This window comes from Strix uralensis, chromosome 1, assembly GCF_047716275.1.
Source record: "Strix uralensis isolate ZFMK-TIS-50842 chromosome 1, bStrUra1, whole genome shotgun sequence".
Lineage (NCBI taxonomy): Eukaryota > Metazoa > Chordata > Aves > Strigiformes > Strigidae > Strix > Strix uralensis.
Window position 1 is genome coordinate 103,923,317 of NC_133972.1, and position 18,329 is coordinate 103,941,645.

The 18,329-nt window shown below is 39.9% G+C and overlaps 1 protein-coding gene across 2 annotated transcripts; it reads right to left on the bottom strand.

The window, feature by feature from the left end:
* Nucleotides 1-205: 205 nt before the first annotated feature.
* FH (fumarate hydratase) lies at nucleotides 206-17,464 on the bottom strand. 2 transcript variants are annotated; one of them, XM_074875734.1, is made up of 10 exons: nucleotides 17,305-17,464; nucleotides 11,846-11,980; nucleotides 10,961-11,071; nucleotides 8,231-8,407; nucleotides 7,185-7,367; nucleotides 6,028-6,193; nucleotides 4,033-4,236; nucleotides 2,732-2,859; nucleotides 977-1,130; nucleotides 206-418 (listed from the first exon to the last, which is right to left on the bottom strand). In XM_074875734.1, the coding sequence occupies exons 1-10, from the start codon at nucleotides 17,431-17,433 to the stop codon at nucleotides 276-278; spliced, it is 1,530 nt and encodes a 509-aa protein (XP_074731835.1). In that variant the 5' UTR covers nucleotides 17,434-17,464; the 3' UTR covers nucleotides 206-275. The 2 variants fall into 2 exon arrangements, with proteins under 2 accessions (XP_074731835.1, XP_074731844.1); XM_074875743.1 differs by lacking the exon at nucleotides 10,961-11,071.
* Nucleotides 17,465-18,329: the final 865 nt, after the last annotated feature.

Genomic DNA, 18,329 nt, shown 5'->3' on the forward strand with positions numbered 1-18,329 from the left:
CGAGGCGGGGCCCGCGCCCCCCGCGCCAGCACAGGCAGAGGAACGGCACCGCCCCGGCGGAGGGTGGGCCGCCTCCGAGGAACATTCCTTTTCAGTTACATCAGTGTTTACTTATTTTCCAATATAAAAAAAACTACAGCTGTGTAATCTTCCCCGTAAAATCAGTTCATCTCATCTCTTAAGAAAGTAATACCATGAAAACATGTGAAACAAAAGCATACCGTATCCGTTTTATTTATTTTTTATGTTAAGAACACTTTGTTTTTGTACAGAAGTTACTGAGGACCTAGCATATCTTTAGGCTTCACCCACTGATCAAACTGGTCTGACGTAAGGAAGCCCAGCTTTATAGCAGCTTCTTTTAATGTCGTCCCTTCTTTGTGCGCAGTTTTGGCAATCTTGGCTGCTTTATCATATCCTGGAACAAAACAAAACAAACCAGTTAGCCATTTGCAATATCCGAAGATTTGTTAGAGGCGAGAAAAAAGTGGGACACTTGGCCTTTGGAGAATTGATTTGCTAGATATTGCTGTTACTGCTTAACTCCATTTGCAGTAAATGCGCACCAAATGTTTACACCAACTCCTTAAAGTGAAGGTAAATTCTGGTCTTAATGCATTTAGATCAAAGTTTTACGTGACTTCCTCTTTTTTTAAAAAAAAAAAAAACTCATTATAATCTTTCACTTTTCATTACTGGTGGTCAAATCAGGATGATAGGCACACAAATTCTTGCAATCTCCTGATTTTTTTTTTACTCTAGTCAGAATTATTTTTATAATGCAGTGATGTCCACTGCAAGGAGAACACATCTTTTTCAACAGTAGTAGCAGCTAGTGATGTTAAATTAACTTTTGGCCTGAGCCGTGACTTGGTCTCCTAAACATTGTGACAATAGAAATAACGTGTGCAAAATAACATTACCACAAAATATTTCAGTATAATGTTCTGAGAAGTTTCTGAGCCTTAAACCCTACCTATATGTGGGTTCAGTGCTGTTACCAACATCAAAGATTCACTCATTAGTTTGTTGATCCTGTCCATATTGGCTTGAATTCCAACTACACAGTTGTCAGTGAAAGAACTACAAACATCTCCAAGAAGTCTTGCAGAGTTTAAAACATTTTTAATCTAAGAAAAAAAAAAAAGAAAAAATACCAACTATTACATTCATAGCTGCACAATCGAGCACTTATTCATAACCAGTGCTGCTTCGGCAATATCCACTTATTTAACGGGCCATTTGTAGAAAAGGAGTACAGTGAATAGTACACCCTCCTCCTTCTGCAGGGTAAGGTCAGCCACTCCTATTTAAAAGAACTTTGTGAGAAGCATTAAATAGAGAAGAATTCTTGCATGAAGACCACCACAGTATGTACAGACATTGTTAGAACAGTTTGCAAATAACCAAGTAAAAAATACATGAAGGCATCTAATTTGTTGTCATTTCCCCCTTCAGGTACTAATCAAGAGAGGACATCTAAAAATATAAAGTACAATAAGATCTGGCATTAGTTCTCTACTTTGACAATCTGTAACATGCCACTTTTTGGGGGGAGAGGTGTCTCCTTCTATCGAGATTTATCTTCTGCTAGGTACATCTCTTGGCTGTTCAATATTATTTTATTTTTTCCCCCGCTTCAAAATCAGGTGCTCTATGCTTAAAAGTAGTATGTTCAGATCTGTGGAAAAAAACTCACTACCCTAAGCAGACACAGTAAGGGAGTGACACTGATTTTATTATAAAATTCCCGTTTTCTTTCAATCACTTCTAACTAGAATAATAAAAAAGCAGTATTAGTTAATATAGGCAGTGTAGAAAAGAAATATATGACATGCTGCTCCCTCTGTGCTTCTTATTTCTAAGACAACAAAAACTCAAAAACTTTCCTTTTATTTGTATTTAGTATTAGGATCTTTTCTGCAAGACACCTTAATTCTTTTTAAACTATCATCCCTACCCTAACCTTTACGCTATTCCTTCACCATCTTATAGACAGTTCTCCATAATCTTCTGATTTGATGCTTTTGTTTATATTCTTTTCCGCAATTTCTCCTGTTTAATTTTTCTTCTTGGTTTTAAGAAAGAAAAAAAAAAAAAAGAGATGGCTCAAAGAAGAAAATAAGAATTATGACTTGGTGTGAAAACATCCAAATTTCAGTACAAGGTGATTTGTAACTTGACTTCTTTTAATTAAATATACAGAAGCAGCAGTATGTATTCTTGGTGTATCCTGCTCACACTGTAAAAGGCAGACATTATTTTAAATACTAAAGTCTAAGTCTAATTATTTACAATTTCACATGACTCACTTGCCAAAAGCATGTAATCCTTTGGTATTCAGCAGTAACAGAAATTAGTAACAGATAGTTGCTAAAGAAAAAAAAAATCCAAATTTTTTAGCTGAAATACCAAATTCTCTTGTTTTGGACAAAATTTAGTTTGAGATTGTGTTCCTCTCTCCCTGGTTCCTTAGACTGATGATAAGCATCTATTGTTAAAATAAAATCTTATCTGCGTAAGATAGTTTCATGTAAAAAAGATGGCCAGTTCCCTGTCAAAATAACAGAGACTTACAAAACAAGAGAATAAAATTTGTTCTCAGTATTTATCAGTTTCTCTGGTGCTTGTATTGACTAAATATTCACTGAGGTTTTTTTCCCCATGAGTTATCTGTTTGTACAAACGATGATTTAAAAAGACCTATGTATTTAAAACTTTATGAACTTACCATCATGGGCTTAAAAACATTCAGTTCAAAGTGTCCATTGCTACCTCCTACAGTGACAGCAACATGGTTTCCCATAACTTGGGCTGCCACCATGGTTACAGCCTCACACTGGGTAGGGTTCACTTTTCCTGGTTGTGGAAGAGAGAGAAAAAGGTTGCTGAAGAAGAAGGAAGGAAAAAAAAAAACCCAACCCAAAACCAGTAGTTTCCTCATTTACCAAATCATACTCAACGAAAGATGTTTTCTATGAGGTAACTTGTCTTACTCATTTGTATCTGTGCACCACAGAAAAGTAGTAATTTCTGTAAATTATATTAAATTGACTGTACTATTCCAGTAATTCAGCTAGGATTTTTAAAGCAGACATGGCTGCTTTAGCCATCTACCAAGACTTTAAGAGATGGATCAGATGTGCATGAGCTAAGCAGCTGGTAATTACCACAGTTCTTAATAGTCAGGAGATGATAACCTCTCCTCCTGCAAGTAGGCATTTCTGGTAAATCACTACCAAATCTCAGTCAACTTAAGAAAAGTATTACCAATTTGTTAGCATTACTTTGTAATAGAATTAGTACAGTATGTTTCCTTTGTCAGGAAGAAAAACCAAACAAATTAGAAGTGGCCTCCTAACGAGGAATTTTTATGATTGATTTAATTTCTAGAAATAATCCTAATAAGAACATTAATTATCTGCTTTTTTGAAGACAGATATGCTCACAACCTGTTTCTTTTATAATTTATCGTACAGGAAGAACATGCTTAGAATAGTTTGGGATGTACAATATTCACACAGACATACTTTTTTAGGAGAAAGGCAAGGAATGATTACTAATATTACTCATACCTTTCTTATCCTCCCATACAGTGGGATCATTGCAGAAGGGAAAACCTGAGTATGTAACACTAATCATGCCAGGAAGTAAAGACAGAAGTCAATTTACATCACTGTATTGCTACACTTCATAGATTATGTAATTTAAATCTTGTTTCAGAAAAGCCTTTAGATAAAAATTGTAGAGATCTTGCAATTCTCAACCAAGGTTTTGAGAAGTATGTCTGTATTAATCAAGTCATATGTTTACAGATACCACTCTCCCCCACATACTTGTCAACACACAGCTGTGCAAACAAGTATTTTTATGAACACAAATTGTGGCAAAATATGGCAGAAGATAAAAACTGACAAGTGATGAATCACGGACTTACAGACATTTGTGGTGGTGTTTGGTAAATATCTGTTAAGAATCAGTGGTTCAAAACAAAAGAAAGAGGCAGTTTTTCTCTGTATGCTTTCTCTGTACCTGGCATGATGCTGCTTCCTGGTTCATTTTCAGGCAGGATGAGTTCTCCTAGTCCAGAGCGTGGTCCAGAACCCAGGAAACGGATATCATTAGCTATTTTCATCAGACTACATGCCACTGTGTTCATAGCTCCACTGAGTTCCACTAGGGCATCATGAGCTGCAAGAGCTTCAAACTTATTTGGAGCAGTGACAAAAGGCAAACCTACAGGGAGGTGGCGGAAATATTAAACCTGTGAGGCACTTCCTTGCAGACATAAACCTGATAATCAAACACATAATTAGCTTTAAAAAAAAAAATTACTAACACTGTAAGATCATCTCTCTTGTCTAGACCTTTCCTCACATATTTCTTAAGCAGATCAATACAAAAGACATAATAAAAGTCACTAAAATACAGAATAATATGAAATTTGAGCATCTACCCCCAACAAAGGGACACATTTCAAGCTTTCATACCGTTGCATACTAAGCATTGCTTTGCACCACAATATTTTATGAATGTCAATAACCTCTTACAAGTTAGCCCAACCTTATGTATTTCTTCCATTAAATCAAGTTAGATTCTTTAGATTGTCAATTGCTGTGATGCTTCTCTCAGTTATGAAAATAGAGGTTTTTGCAGCACAGTGCAGACATTAGGAGAAGTAATCACAGTGGAATCACTTACTTAAAGAAAAAAGATGCATTCAAGTATCAGCACTAGAAAGGAACAAGAAACCAGACAGAACGTGTGAAAGCTGATTCAGACTCAAGAGGATGCCTGAAACTGCTGCCAACAGCAAGAGCTCAGGAGCAATAGAAGCAACAGCTCTGTTTATGTTAAATTAAATGCCTGAGATTTAAGGCTAGGTTCCATAATGAAAAACATTTCTTCAGGGCTTTGCCTTGGAAGAAAAGACTCAGCAGAATTTTATTAGTGGTAATAGACATCGCTAAGGATGTGCGCAGGGATGCTGACTGTGGGCTGGAGTTACGCCCCACAAAACTACTTGTCTGAGCTTACACTGCCAGTTTAAACAAGAGTAGCCTAACACCCTTTGCTAGGGAAACAGCAGAATTTCTACTGTTTTGCAGTTCCTGCCAAACACCAAATCCCACCCAATTTGCATAGTCTTCTGAATTGCATAGCTGCCTTCTCAGTTGCAGAGATCATTCCAAACTTTCCATTCTCTCCTTGCCAATAATCTTCCCCTCTAAGAACATGTGGAACTTCAATGGTCTGCCCTACTTGTTTTAAACTCATGCAACCTGCCTGTATGGTACATCTAACAAGCATTAAGCTGAGAGAGCTCCCTAATACCACCAACAGCTTCTTCAAGTGCCAAAACTAGTCATGTAATGCTTCTTCTCAGCAGTTGTTGCCTATGACAAGTTACTACTTCCCTGTCAGGGTACGAGAAAATATTGACCCTCTATGAGACAGTGAATAATTGATCCATTAAAACAAAAATACTGCTGATAAGCAGTTTCAGGGGCATTTTTAAAACTAATATTGTGACACAGAAGAACTGGTTCACAGATCAAGAAACCGCAGTGGTTCTGTAAATTAAGCTTTAAGCTCTAATAAAGACAGCATCAAAAATCAGACAGCTCATTTTTACTTTCACGTGAAAAATGTAGTGGCTTTGGGATGTCTTTTTTTCCTTCTTTTGTGCCAAGTCCCTATAGATTAAGCAAGTCAGAGGAGCAGAGGTCAAGACAGAAGCTGAATTAATAGCAGAAGCTTGAAACTATATCCATCTCCAATAAGCTTTGCTATGAAAAACACGGTAATTTCAGTCACTTTCAATGCATTGGGTATAATTACAAAAATACATTCCATCAAAAATCCTAAGTATAAGGCATATGAAATACAGCATTAACAGAAAGTTTCATGTTAAAATATAAAGACAATTTGAGAAGCTTGTGAGAAGTATGGAAACTGATTTTGTTTGAATTTGACTGTATGTTACGTATACCGCTTTACTGATAACTCTGAAATATCATTCCTCACCTGTCAGTTCAGCCACTTTAGCAGCAACTTTCTCAGCAAAGCCAATTCTTGTGTTTAACCCTGTACCAACTGCAGTCCCGCCAGCTGCCAGCTGATACACTCTTGGCATGGTTGACTCAATCCTAGCCACACCGTATTTAATTTGTTGCACATAGCCACTAAATTCCTTTGAAAAACAGGGACAAAATAAAGGAACAAAGACAACAACCAAGAATAAACATCTAGAATTATTTAGATTTTTAACATGATAGACCTAATTCCTTTAAAAACTTGAAGGCACTGAACTTCACACAGATGCTAAATTTTAGCATGTTTCCATTAAGAGGGAGAATTTACAGATATTACAAGACTGTTCTCACAGCATGAACAATTACATCTCCATAAATGTATTCACAATGCATCTTTCTCTTGCCTTTTATCTCAGTTGCGTACTTAGCAGGATCTGAATCCAAGGTAAATCAGATCTCAGATTAAATTAATTTTCTCAAGGTACAATTAGAGAAACAGATCCTGGGCTTTTTTCACTTAATTTAAGTTAGTAAAAAAAACCCACCTGTGCATTCTTGGAAAAACCCCACAAATTTTACATGAATTTTTATCAGTCCAGTTTAAATTAATGAATTACCAGATTAATATAAGACATTCTTGACAATATGACAACAAAGATTTGCTGTCACATGTATATATATACACGATCATATATCAAAGATTTTCATTCAAAATACTTAGTTCCTACACTTAGCTACTTAGTAACACAATAAGTATGTTTCCTTCAAAACACTAAGTATGTGTTGGCAAAACCTTGTTTATATAAACTCACATATTACAGACTAACTAACCTTCTTCGTTCCAGTGTCAGTGTAACAGAAGTATCATGTCGTGTTATTTGGTAATGGAACATGATTAAAAATCATTGATATCTTACTACTGTTAGAAGTAAAACACACATGGAGAAAATTAAGAAAATTTATGATGCAGTAATTAGAATACGGCATCAAGCAAACTCCAGTAAAGATGAAAATACTCTGAGATTCAGCCAGTCTCCTCTTAATTCTCTTAAGCTATCAACCTAATTTAGGCCTCCTCAAGTTTGCCTCAGTTTCCTCCAACACATTTACAAGAATTTTCTGAACAAATGTGTAATTATTTTTTTTTACCTGTCCAAGCGTAAGAGGAACAGCATCTTGTGTATGAGTGCGCCCTATTTTTATGATTTGGGAGAACTCTTTGGATTTCGCTTCAAGTGCATTCTGTAGCTTCTTTAGTCCAGGTAACAACACCTCGTTAACCTCCTGGGCAGCAGCAATATGCATTGCTGTTGGGAAAGTATCATTTGAACTCTGTGAAAGAAGTTCAAGAAATTTATTTACAAGCTTTTTTCACCATTGCTGCTGTAAGATGTACTTGTATGGCTTTATTCTCTATTTTATAAACAAGAAGAAACTAAACTAAAAATAAGCAACTAGCAGTGTTCCACAAGTCAATCTGCAGGAATAATCAAATCTTCTAAACTCCAGTCCAGCACCATATTGATAAAGTCAACTTTTTATAACTATACCCACAGAAAATTAACTACATGAGTAGACTGTTCACAACAACATTGGGACCAAAAAAGAGAAAAAGACTTGCTAGTTATGAGACACAGGAAACAAATGGATGGATGATTTCAAAGCCACTGCAGGTGACTTTAACACACTTACGTGTTGCTTTTTAATGTTAAATCCATTCCCAGGATACTGAGTAAGCACAAAATATCAGGGAGTGATACAACCAAGTCAGTGGCTTACACTTCAGCTAATCTGAAGAAAATATTAAGAGTGAAGTATAATAAAAATGTCTACCACAATCAGTGGGGAATAAAAAATGAAATGGGTAAGTATCCAGCCTTTAGAAACTGGATCTCTATTTAACTTCTTTAAGACTGTCTGCAGTAGCAGTGGTTGTCACCAGCCCACCTCTGTATAAATTCATCTGTCATGAATGAGTTCAAAATTTTTAATCTAAAAAGCTCATACTGTCACTGACTAACATTTTAAAGTTCCTTTAAACTGAAAAACCTGGAAAATCATTGCCAAAGCTGTACACAAGTGTTTGGGATTTTTTTAAATCTAAACAGTGGCTACAAGACAATTCAAATTTCACAATTAAAAAAAAAACAAAACAACTTTTGACATTAAAAGAAGTATAATGTGAGAATAACAACCTGGCTTTTGTTAACATGATCATTTGGATGTACTGGGTTTTTGCTCCCCAGTTTGCCCCCCATTATCTCAATGGCTCTATTGCTGATGACTTCATTGACATTCATATTGGTTTGAGTTCCAGAACCAGTCTGCCACACCACCAATGGAAAGTGATCATTTAATTTTCCTTCAGCTACCTATAATGGAAAAAGAGAGAAAAAAGTTGTTCTACTGGAACAAAAAAAAAGTTAAAAAGGATAAACTTAAGAATTTTATAGCTGTAATTCAAATAATGTTCTCCATTATTTTTGTAAATCCACCTAGAACAATTGTGAATTTATACCAGAATAATTGAGAACTTGATGTAATACCAGATATTAAAAGGGTAAAGAACTTCTGCTATGCTTTTTGAAGATGATGAATTCTGAAACACAGAGAAATATATAATTTGATTTCATGTTCTACACTCATAGAAAGTCAAGATTTTTAAAAGGTCTTTTAGGCTATATCTTCTGTTTCCCGAACAGTGCAGCTGATTATATAAGTCAAAAACCACCCCTCCCCAAACTTTAAAGCAATTTGTATTCTAATCCTCCTGGGTAGGACTAGAGGTAGTATGTGCTGGTTCTCCCTTCCACAGCTATTTGTTCAGGTTAGTAATATCTCCTGGGGAAGGAAAATATCTTAAGTAGTTTGTCAATCAAAGCATGTAGGGTGCATCAGGGTACTGATTCAGTGTTATGTGTCTCCTTGGGTCATGACCATCCTTTGGGTGTCAGAAACATCAGTTTTTTGGACAGAGCTTATCTGTTTACAAACTCCTAATCAGCAGGGGTGCACTGCTTTCTCCTAGGAAATCAAGCTCAACAGCTGCAGAGTTTCATCATGAACACTGATCACAACTATATAACAATTTGAACTAGAGGCATCCAGAAGTTCATTCCTTATGGGAAAGGGTCCACCGAAGGATGTGTTTTTGCCAAAGACCATCTGTCATGCACATGCAGTACATAATATGTGTATAACTGGACTCTGAAATTTCTCCAGAAATAAATTTCATACAGGGACATTCCAAACCTCTTACACCTGTAGACATTAGATTTTGCAACAGCAAGATGAGCTGCCAGACGGTTGCTGGTATCAAATACCTTCTTCCTGTAAGGCATGCTGTCCCTAATACTGCCCTGACCTACATGGCCTTAAATTGAGAGGTGCCTAAAAAGGACTTGTGACTGTTTTTACTGTGTCTCAACTGTAACCAAGTATGTGACACACATAAACAAGCAAGAGAATCACATGGACTTAAAAAGATTCATACGTATTGACTGGCTGATTACCCATGGGAACAAGGTCCTGATCAGCCAAAAATGGCTATACCAACTTACATCTTCTGTAGGCAGGCTATAACAACTGCTATCTCAAATCAAAACAGAACAGGGACAAATACTCTCCTGTTTGATCTACATTTTTTGGAGCCTGCTGAACCTTATGTGCACTTAAAGAGATTTTTCTAAATGTGTGTTTGTGATAGTATCAAAAATGGTGCTCAGAAGTATCACCCCCATGCACATTAGCCTCAGAAAAGTCAAGAATGCAAAGCAAAGGATCTGTTGTCACAACTCTGAGGCTAGATAACTATCTCCAGTTTATCACGATATAGCAGTCCTCCTGGAATCATGCTTTTCAGGAAAGGATCCTACCTATTTCCCATCTTACACAGGGGCAAAGTTCCCACCTCCAAGAGTAACCCAATTCCTTGCTGCATCTCTTTCAGTTATATTAGAAAACTATTTTGGAGGTAAGGGAAAAGATAGCACTGCAGAGGTGTTTTTAAAACACAACAAAAAAAGCCCCAAACAACTTTCAGAACCCAGGAATCCAAACTAAGTCGCATCTAGCCAGCAAAACTTCTGATCCACCTTTAACTAGGAGAACCCTAGAAACCACAAGAAGAGACTGAACATATTCTGGAGTACTCCACAGCTCTTGGGTCTGCAGACCTATGGTGCTACAGCTGCAAATACTGAAACATTTGAAATTAGTCAGAAGAGAAAAGCTCTGTAAAACAATGCCTCTGGATAAATACACCTGTTGATTTACACAAAACCACACACCTGGTATTACCATACCTCAGATAATGGTCATTCACAACTCTGTGTACTTGGGTGGCATTTATCCTGAGAAAGAGGAGATGCCTCTGTGTGTCACATCATGTCCTCTTTAGCTATAAAAGTGATACTTAAAAAGCACAGATTTACTAGTAAGCTTAAGTCTGAAGAGGAAATGGACTAGTAACAGAGAAACTTTTCAGATTGCAGATGGTCTTCACAATACCAAGATGCAATTATTTAAGAGAATGAAGACTTCCAAACCAAAAAAGCTTTGCTTGGCATGTCAGACTTCACGTTAGCTGAATGAATTGAGATTCCATTTCCCTCCTAGTTTTTTTTTTTTTTATATTGTTCATCTGGTAAGAGTCAACACTATGCAAGTAATGAGTAAACTTAATAGAGGGGGAAAATTGCATTGTTTTTATAACTTAAGTATCAAAATGTATTTGACCATTCTACCATTTCTATAAATGTAAGAAGTAATAAAACATTAAGTAAATGATTTCTCAACCTGAAAAACAAAAATTACTAAGAATGCCTTCCTCTAAAAATGCAAGAGCTCTGCCTCCAAACTTCCTGTGAAAAGCTTAAAAAATAATCACAGTGACAATTCTAGTATTTTGAACAGTTTGCTCCTACCTCATTTGCCGCCTTTACAATAGCATTAGCAATCTTTGGGTCAAGACCATAATCTTGATTTACTTCAGCAGCTGCTCTCTTCAAGATGCCAAAAGCCCTTATAACTTGAACCTGAGACACAAGAATAAATTTAAATACGGGGTTTTTTTTTCCCCTAGAGGACATTTTAGGACCCTATAGCACAGATCTAGTTCTAAATCAAACTCCTCCTGAACTTAAATCCAGCAGTAGTTGATCAACCAAGCCAAAGAGCAATCAGGTCACATGACCTGTGGTCTCACTAACAGTAACATTTACCCAAGCAGTCCAGAAAGCAGTACACAGCTCATCTTTTCTTTGTAAATCCAGGTATGCTTTGTGTATCGAAACAGACTACATGCATTAAAATGAACAGAAAAGGAGAACTGGTTCTATTTCTAAAATAGCCTTTTTGAGGGCAAACTGACATTTTTCAGACATGGAAACCCAGTGCATGACAAAGCGTGTGCACACTAATGCTTGATGCACAGCTACATGTGAAAAAGTAACTTCATAGCAACTTATGCTACACTTAACATCTTCAATAACAAACTACACAACACTATAGGAAACAAACTTCCTTTGAGTTTTTTGCCTTCAGAAAAATTAAAGACAGATCTCTATGAATCCCAGCTATTAAAAAAATTAAGGAACACAGTAAAATATTATTCAAAAGCAACATTCAATTTATTTAAATGAAACAAAAAATATTTCGAACACAGAACAGTATCTTGCCATGGAATTTCTAACTTTAATTAAAATTCAAAGTTGCTCATATTCCCAACAAAACTCTAAGGAGGAGGTATTCACTCTCACATCCAAAACATAGTTAAAGAGAAGAAATGAACACAGCTTTGAATTACTTACTGGCATTCTTTCTGAAACGCCTCCAATCTTGAAGTTCATTGTAGATCTTACGGTCTGGGCACCATAATATTTGTCACTTGGGACCTTCAGTTCACCAAAGGTATCATATTCTATTCTAAAAGCCTCTTGAGTGGACTATGGAAAAAGAAAAAAAAAATGTATTTCAAAGATTGTCCTTTTTGAAAGCAGATACAGTTGAGAAAAAATGTGCAAAAAGAGGAAAAAACAGAACCAAGACACACAGCTAGTCATAGGTATTTTTCTAATTATATCTTCAAAGCTAAGCCATTTTTCTAGCTTGAGCAGCTCTCTTACTAAAAGTCACAACTCCTAACATTGTGCAGCCTAGCAGACCCACTAGTGACAGCACTGCGAGCCTTAAGACCTCAGCTGCCCACTGTACAAAATGCATCATCCTGACAAAAGACTCTGTTTCTTTTGACGAATTAGTAACTTTTCTTACAGTTTACAGAATTGGTGCTTTGTTAAAACCAAACTGAAGAACTAGTGTGGAAAGAATTCAGGTGGTATCCACCCAGGCAACGGGCATGTAACAATCCCTATTTGAAATCCACACTGCACATAGGACAGAAGGAAAATACTGCAAGGGCACAAGTGTTTAATTCAGTACCAAATTACTGACAATTAATTATCTTCTTAAGCCAAATAAACCAGGAACACAGTTGCCCCAGCTGTGGAACATGAAGAAACTGCACCTAGGTATATTTTGTGCAACATTTACGTAAGGCAGTATTTCTGTATCACATATACACCTAGCATGCGTTATTATCTAACACAGCCAGAGATAAATTAATTTTAGCTGATGTACACCAACTAAAAAGTAATTTTTACTTTTTATGAAAACCCATTTATTTGTGATGATGTGATCACATTCACATGCAGCTTGACAAAGACGGTGGGACTGGACAGGAAGCAAGAGCAGGTTACTCTTCCTCTCCCCATGCCTTGGTCAAAGTCCCAATTTTCTGTGAGAAACGTCTTCATCCTTTCCCCAGAAGAGGAGATTACCTTCTTGCAGAGTCTTCAGGAAGGGAAAGAAGTCTTTTTTAATTCTTAATCATAGGTGAAGTAAAACAATCCCAGCTCCATTTGTAGGGTATATACATATACAATGCCAGGCTCTGACCTAACCATGACCCTCAGGGGTGAGTTCCTGGGATAGCTCTATCAGAGCATCAAGTCAGTGTTGCGGCACAGTAAAAGAACAGGAAATGTTAGAAACTATTAGGAAAAGTAGAAGATGCAAGAAGAAACATCACTGTGCCACCAAGGTTCATCTACACTCTGAAGTCTTTGTGCAGGTTTGGTTTTTACCTCAAAAGGCGTATTAATGGAAACAGTTCAAAGACAGACAATAAGGCTGATGAAAGGTAGGAAACAGCTTTTTTAAGACAACTGAATTTCATTCAGAAAGAGAGACAACTTCAGGTTTGAAGGAAAACTGAGGTCAATAAAAGCATCAGTAGAACAGTGATGGCTGTTAGCTGCTGTCTCTTCCAATACAAGAAACAGGAGCTGTAACAGTAGGCTAGTAGGAGTCAGGTTCAAAAGAAAGCAAAAGCAAGCAGCTCTTCACACAAGTAGCAAACTGATGAAACTCTCTGCCAGCTGATGTTGCAGATGCAAGAAGCCCGTATGAGTTTAGGGAAAGTGAGATAAGCACTCAGAAGAAAGATCTAAACTGGGTTATTATAAAGACAAACCACAGATTCAGGAAATCCTCTGATGCGAAAATGAAGAGCCTGGGTCAGAGTAAGAGGAAAGCATCAGATACGTTGCGCACAGTTCTTACTCTTCCCTAGGTGTTCACTTCTGAAGTCAGACTGTTCCTCTCTCTGTCCGTTTTACTCGATTCTCGCTTGGTGGGTCTCAGTCTTCTCGGACAGGAGCACAGCTGGGTACTTTCTGCAGCAGCCTGCCCAGGCCCGCATCACCACAGATGGCAAGCTGCAGGTGGGGGGCGTGTTCCAGCCTTTTACTGTCCTGAGCGGCGTTCCCAGCCAGACGGAGATGCTCTGCATCAGGTACTCCAGCAGTCGTGTAGTAGAGACACCAGCCTCGCTTGCTTAGGGCACTCTTGCCAAGTATGTGGTGCGTGTGACCCAAAAGAAACTGCAGCTCAGCCCACAAACAGCAAGAGTTAGCTCTGGCATTGCTGTCCTGCTCCCCGCACCTTGTGTTTTGGCTGATGCTCTCCCAGACACTGACCCCAGAAGAATACAAAGCTTACCGTGGACCAGTATGCTATCCCCATGTTCTTTAATCCTCCTTATCCTATTTTAATCACTTAGCATCCATTTACATGCTAACAAGAAACATAACATAGTCAACATTTACTTTGTATCTTACTACCAAAAATGTTTAACAGGGATGCTTGAGGGTCTTACTGTACTTATACACATACTAATACTCCCAACAGTAGAGATCACTGATGCATGGCCTCTGAAATCCCTACTTTTGATATTCAGACACCTTATGTAAGCAGACAATGACAAGCTTTCCCCAGAGCTGCATAAAGCAGGACCAGTTCAGTTCCAAGCCCAGCACTTGTCGTTCAATCAGTAAAAGTATCCACACTCAATATAAAAAAAAGTTTAACTACCTGTAACGTTTTAGACAAAAAGACTAGCAGTTGCACAACTGATTCCTCACACTTATGTAATTCCAATGTCAACAATGGTGAAATAAGATAAATAAGACCAGTACCTCCTCAAACAAGTACCTTTTAACAATGAAAACCTGCTATTAAAAAAAATTACTTCCCTAGCCAATTCCATGTTACACACATTCACAAACTCCAATGAAGTTAATGGGGTAAGGTGCTTTAAGCTGAATGTCATTTGCTCATTAACAGAGTAACAAGTGACATTAGGTAAAAAAGCAAAGTGGTATTTTTCATACATACTAAAGTAACTAAACTAAACTTTAGCACTACCTTCAGACTAATGTGGCAGCCTGCAGAAGTCACTTCTGAACTTTTATGTAAAAAACATGCTCCTCCCACTCCTTAGACAGAAGTCACTCTCTTGAGTGGCTTTATGAGCTGAAGCTCCTAGTTCCCCCCTCTAAAGCAGTTTCTGTGGTCACTCCCTGACCCAGGGAACCTGCTGGGAAATGGTGCAACAGTAGCACACTTGGGTAGACCCTCTATGCCCCCACCAGTGGGTCACAGGAGAAACAAAATGAGACCTGGCAACTCTGACACAAGCCAAGGCAAACTCCAGCTCCGCTGAGTTTCCATCATAGCTACAGTAAGTCTCAGCTCAGAACTACTATTCCTCACTTTTACAAACTAAATATATATATAAAAATTTTAAGAGGCCTGATAAGGTGTGCTTTGCCTCTGAAAATCCCAAGAAGCCATAGTCCAAAGCTTACACAGTTAGGCAAACATAACTGTACTTTTGCCTTGCTGCAGGGAACGAGTCAGCTAGAACTGATTGCACCATAACGCACTGGAGATATTCAAATGGCAGAACTGCTGCAATACTGTTTCCCATGGAAAATTACATTCTGATTTAAGGATGCAGCAACTTTTGGATGCATGTATTTCAATTCAAAAACTCATCATTTATAGTATGTCAAAACCAATCTTTAAAGGACAGCAGAAAACAGAATTTGTGCTCAACTGCGCTCCTTTAGCAGATAAAGGATGTTTCCATTTTTAAGTGTCATTTCTCCTTTATAATATCAGCTGAGTCACAAATTCTGAAATTTGCTCTTTAGAAACCAAAACCAAATATTTTACAACATTCAGCTGAAGAAGGACCATTATGACCACAATTCCATTTAAAACATCTTGTCCAATTTAGTTCTAAGTTGGCAACACAATAGTCATACTGTAGAACAACGTGCATGTTTGGTTGTGTCTACATGAGGCATTCCAAAACACAACTCTCGCTGCTGAAAAATCTCTGCAAACAACAAAAAATAGTGGTGGGGTTTTCTTAATATAAAACTCCTTGGCACATTTTTGGTGGTCCTCTTGGAAATAAAAACGCACAAAGTTTTCCTGTAAGAATTCAAGGGCTGCTTGAGTTCCAAATTTGCTGAGGGACGTTTTGCTATAGCTTCTGCTGTTATTTAAACCCAAGCAATTAATAACGTCTCTTTACAGGACAGGTCATATTTCTGACCAGCAAAGATCAAAACACATCTATTTCATGTAAGACTGCAGCCTTTCACAAATACCAGGTCTTCAGCAAGTCAGTGAAGACCATGAGCTATAATGGTCTTCTTGGATAATGCCAAACTGAAAAATAAAAAAGGGAACCACCTGACAGGGCAGTGGTTTATGAGTTACACAGTCTGCTCTGACACAGGTTTTCTTACACAGGTATGTTTCATTCACCCTACTGTTTATTCACTCATTTAGAAGCTTGTTTTTTAATGCTATTTTCTATACCATAATAAATATCACAGACTGGGAACTAATGTTCTAGTTAAATTTATGAACTATTTTAGCAAACCAAGTAATAAAACTATTAATCAAATCCTAAAACGTGCCGCTTTCTGCTGGAATTCTTCCAACACGTTCACGGTATCTGCTTGTTTTAAGGAGGGAACTCACAGAGATTCACCCGAGACTAAGGTTTCCACGCCATGTCCTAGCTGTTAGCGCAGACATTCCGAGCTCCTTCTTCGAATAGCATTTTCATTTCTACATGGAGCCACGCGCAATACACAAGTCCCACTCACGTTTCAGCCTGTCAACTGACTGTACTTGAGCAATAACTGAGGATCTAACTAGAGGTCACAGGCAGTTTTCAGCTGAAGGCTCCCTAGTTTTCAGGCTGCCCCAAAGATTTTCCGGATACCCCTATTTCTGCGAGGATACAGCTTTTCGTTACTGGTACCCCAACAACTCTGAGAAAGGGCCTGAAATGTCGGCGGAGGAAGCTGCTGCACGCCAAGCTGTCACAGCAGGTCCTGCGGGAACACCTTTCCCGCCCACCTGGTCGGGCGCCATCCCTGCCCTGCCCTGCCTTCCCCTCCTCCCGGCTCAGGCAGCTAACGGCCGCACTCCCGACGCCAACCCCGTCCCCGGGGCAGCGCGCGCGGGCAGCTGCCCGCCGCAGACACCCCCAGCCCGGCCCTGGGAGCAACCACCGCCTCGGGGCTGCGAACCCGGGCGCTGCCGAGCGGGGGCCGAGCCGGGCCCCGGCGCTGCCCGGGCGCTCCGCCGCAGGCCGCACGGCGGGGACGAGCCTCGCAGCCTCCCCGGCAGAAGAGGGAAACGGCCGCGTAAGCTCAACCGGGGATGGCGGCAACGACCAAAACCCCCGTGCCCGCCGCGGCTCTCAGGCAGCGCGCGACCTCCTCCCGGTAAGAGGCAGGGCGGGGGGTCGCGAGCGGCGGCGCGCGCAGGGGGAGGAGTCACGGCGCAGCGGCTAGCGGTGGCAGTTAGAGGTCACCGCTCCCCCCGGCCCGGTGCTCACCATGGCGGCGCGCGGCGGCGGGCCCCGGCGGGCGGCGGGTGGCGGGTGCGCGAGGAGGGCGGCGCAGCTGCCCAGGCGGCGGCAGGCGCGGAGTGAGCGGTGCATGGCGGCGGCGGCGGGGGGGAGCATCGCCGGGGGCCGGCCACGGGGAGGGGAGAGGCGGCGGGACCGCCCCGGACGAGCGTCAAGGGGGTGGGGACGGCTATCGGCCCGGAGGCTCCGCCGCGCCAATCGGCTGCCGCGGGCGGGGCACGGGGAGGCGGGGGCGGGCTCCGGCGAGGGGCACCGGCCGCGGGGGAGCCGCCTCCGCGGCCGGGACCCGCCCGGCCCGAGGGAAACCCGCCTCCCCTGCGCGCAGGGCTGCGGGGAAGCCACGGGCCCAGCCCTTGCCAAACGGTGGAAAGGTAGCCTTAGCTTCTGCTGCGTTATCGTAACCTTTTTAAAGATAGATGGAGCATTACTGCCTCTCCCCTGAACAACAGGCGGGGCTCTGTCTATAAAGAAGCCAAGTTGTAGCCCCCTTTTCCCTTCCCGACCATGCAAGGGCAGCACTTGGACATGTTACATTACTCTGAGTCCCAGACTCAACTCCCCAGTCCAAGGTAAAGAAACACTACAGGAGTGCAAGAGGGTATATCCAATTTTTCCAACCATCACCAGCAAACATTCCAGCATTTCATTTTTTCCAACGCTAGTCAACATAAAAAGTTGTCAAAAATTAAGAAATGCTCCATTCAATTGCAATCTGCAGTTACACTTCAGTCCTCCACAAACTGGGAGTTATTCACAGAAATGCTGCTAGAAACTGCTCTGTTGATGCCTTACAAGTTACATCTTGGCACTGAAGCACACCAACTTCAAGACAGGTAAGCTTTAACATTAAATAAATCTTCTGCAAAACTGCCCCTTGGTTCCTCTGAGACAAAAGTCTACAACATACACAGGACACCACAAAAACAGCTTCAGAAGTCCAAGAGATAAATAATAGAGACTAGCTATTAAGATTATATTCTGTTCATGGTATA

What these genes read in the sequence shown, in the direction of transcription:
- FH (XM_074875734.1), bottom strand. Translation starts at nt 17,433, where the DNA reads ATGCTCCCCCCCGCCGCCGCCGCCATGCACCGCTCACTCCGCGCCTGC. An exon ending in GCGTTTCAGAAAGAATGCCA is followed by an intron (nt 11,072 to 11,845) that starts GTAAGTAATTCA and finishes CTTGTGTCTCAG; the next exon opens with GTTCAAGTTATAAGGGCTTT. An exon ending in TTCCTCTTACGCTTGGACAG is followed by an intron (nt 6,194 to 7,184) that starts GTAAAAAAAAAT and finishes TGTTTTTCAAAG; the next exon opens with GAATTTAGTGGCTATGTGCA.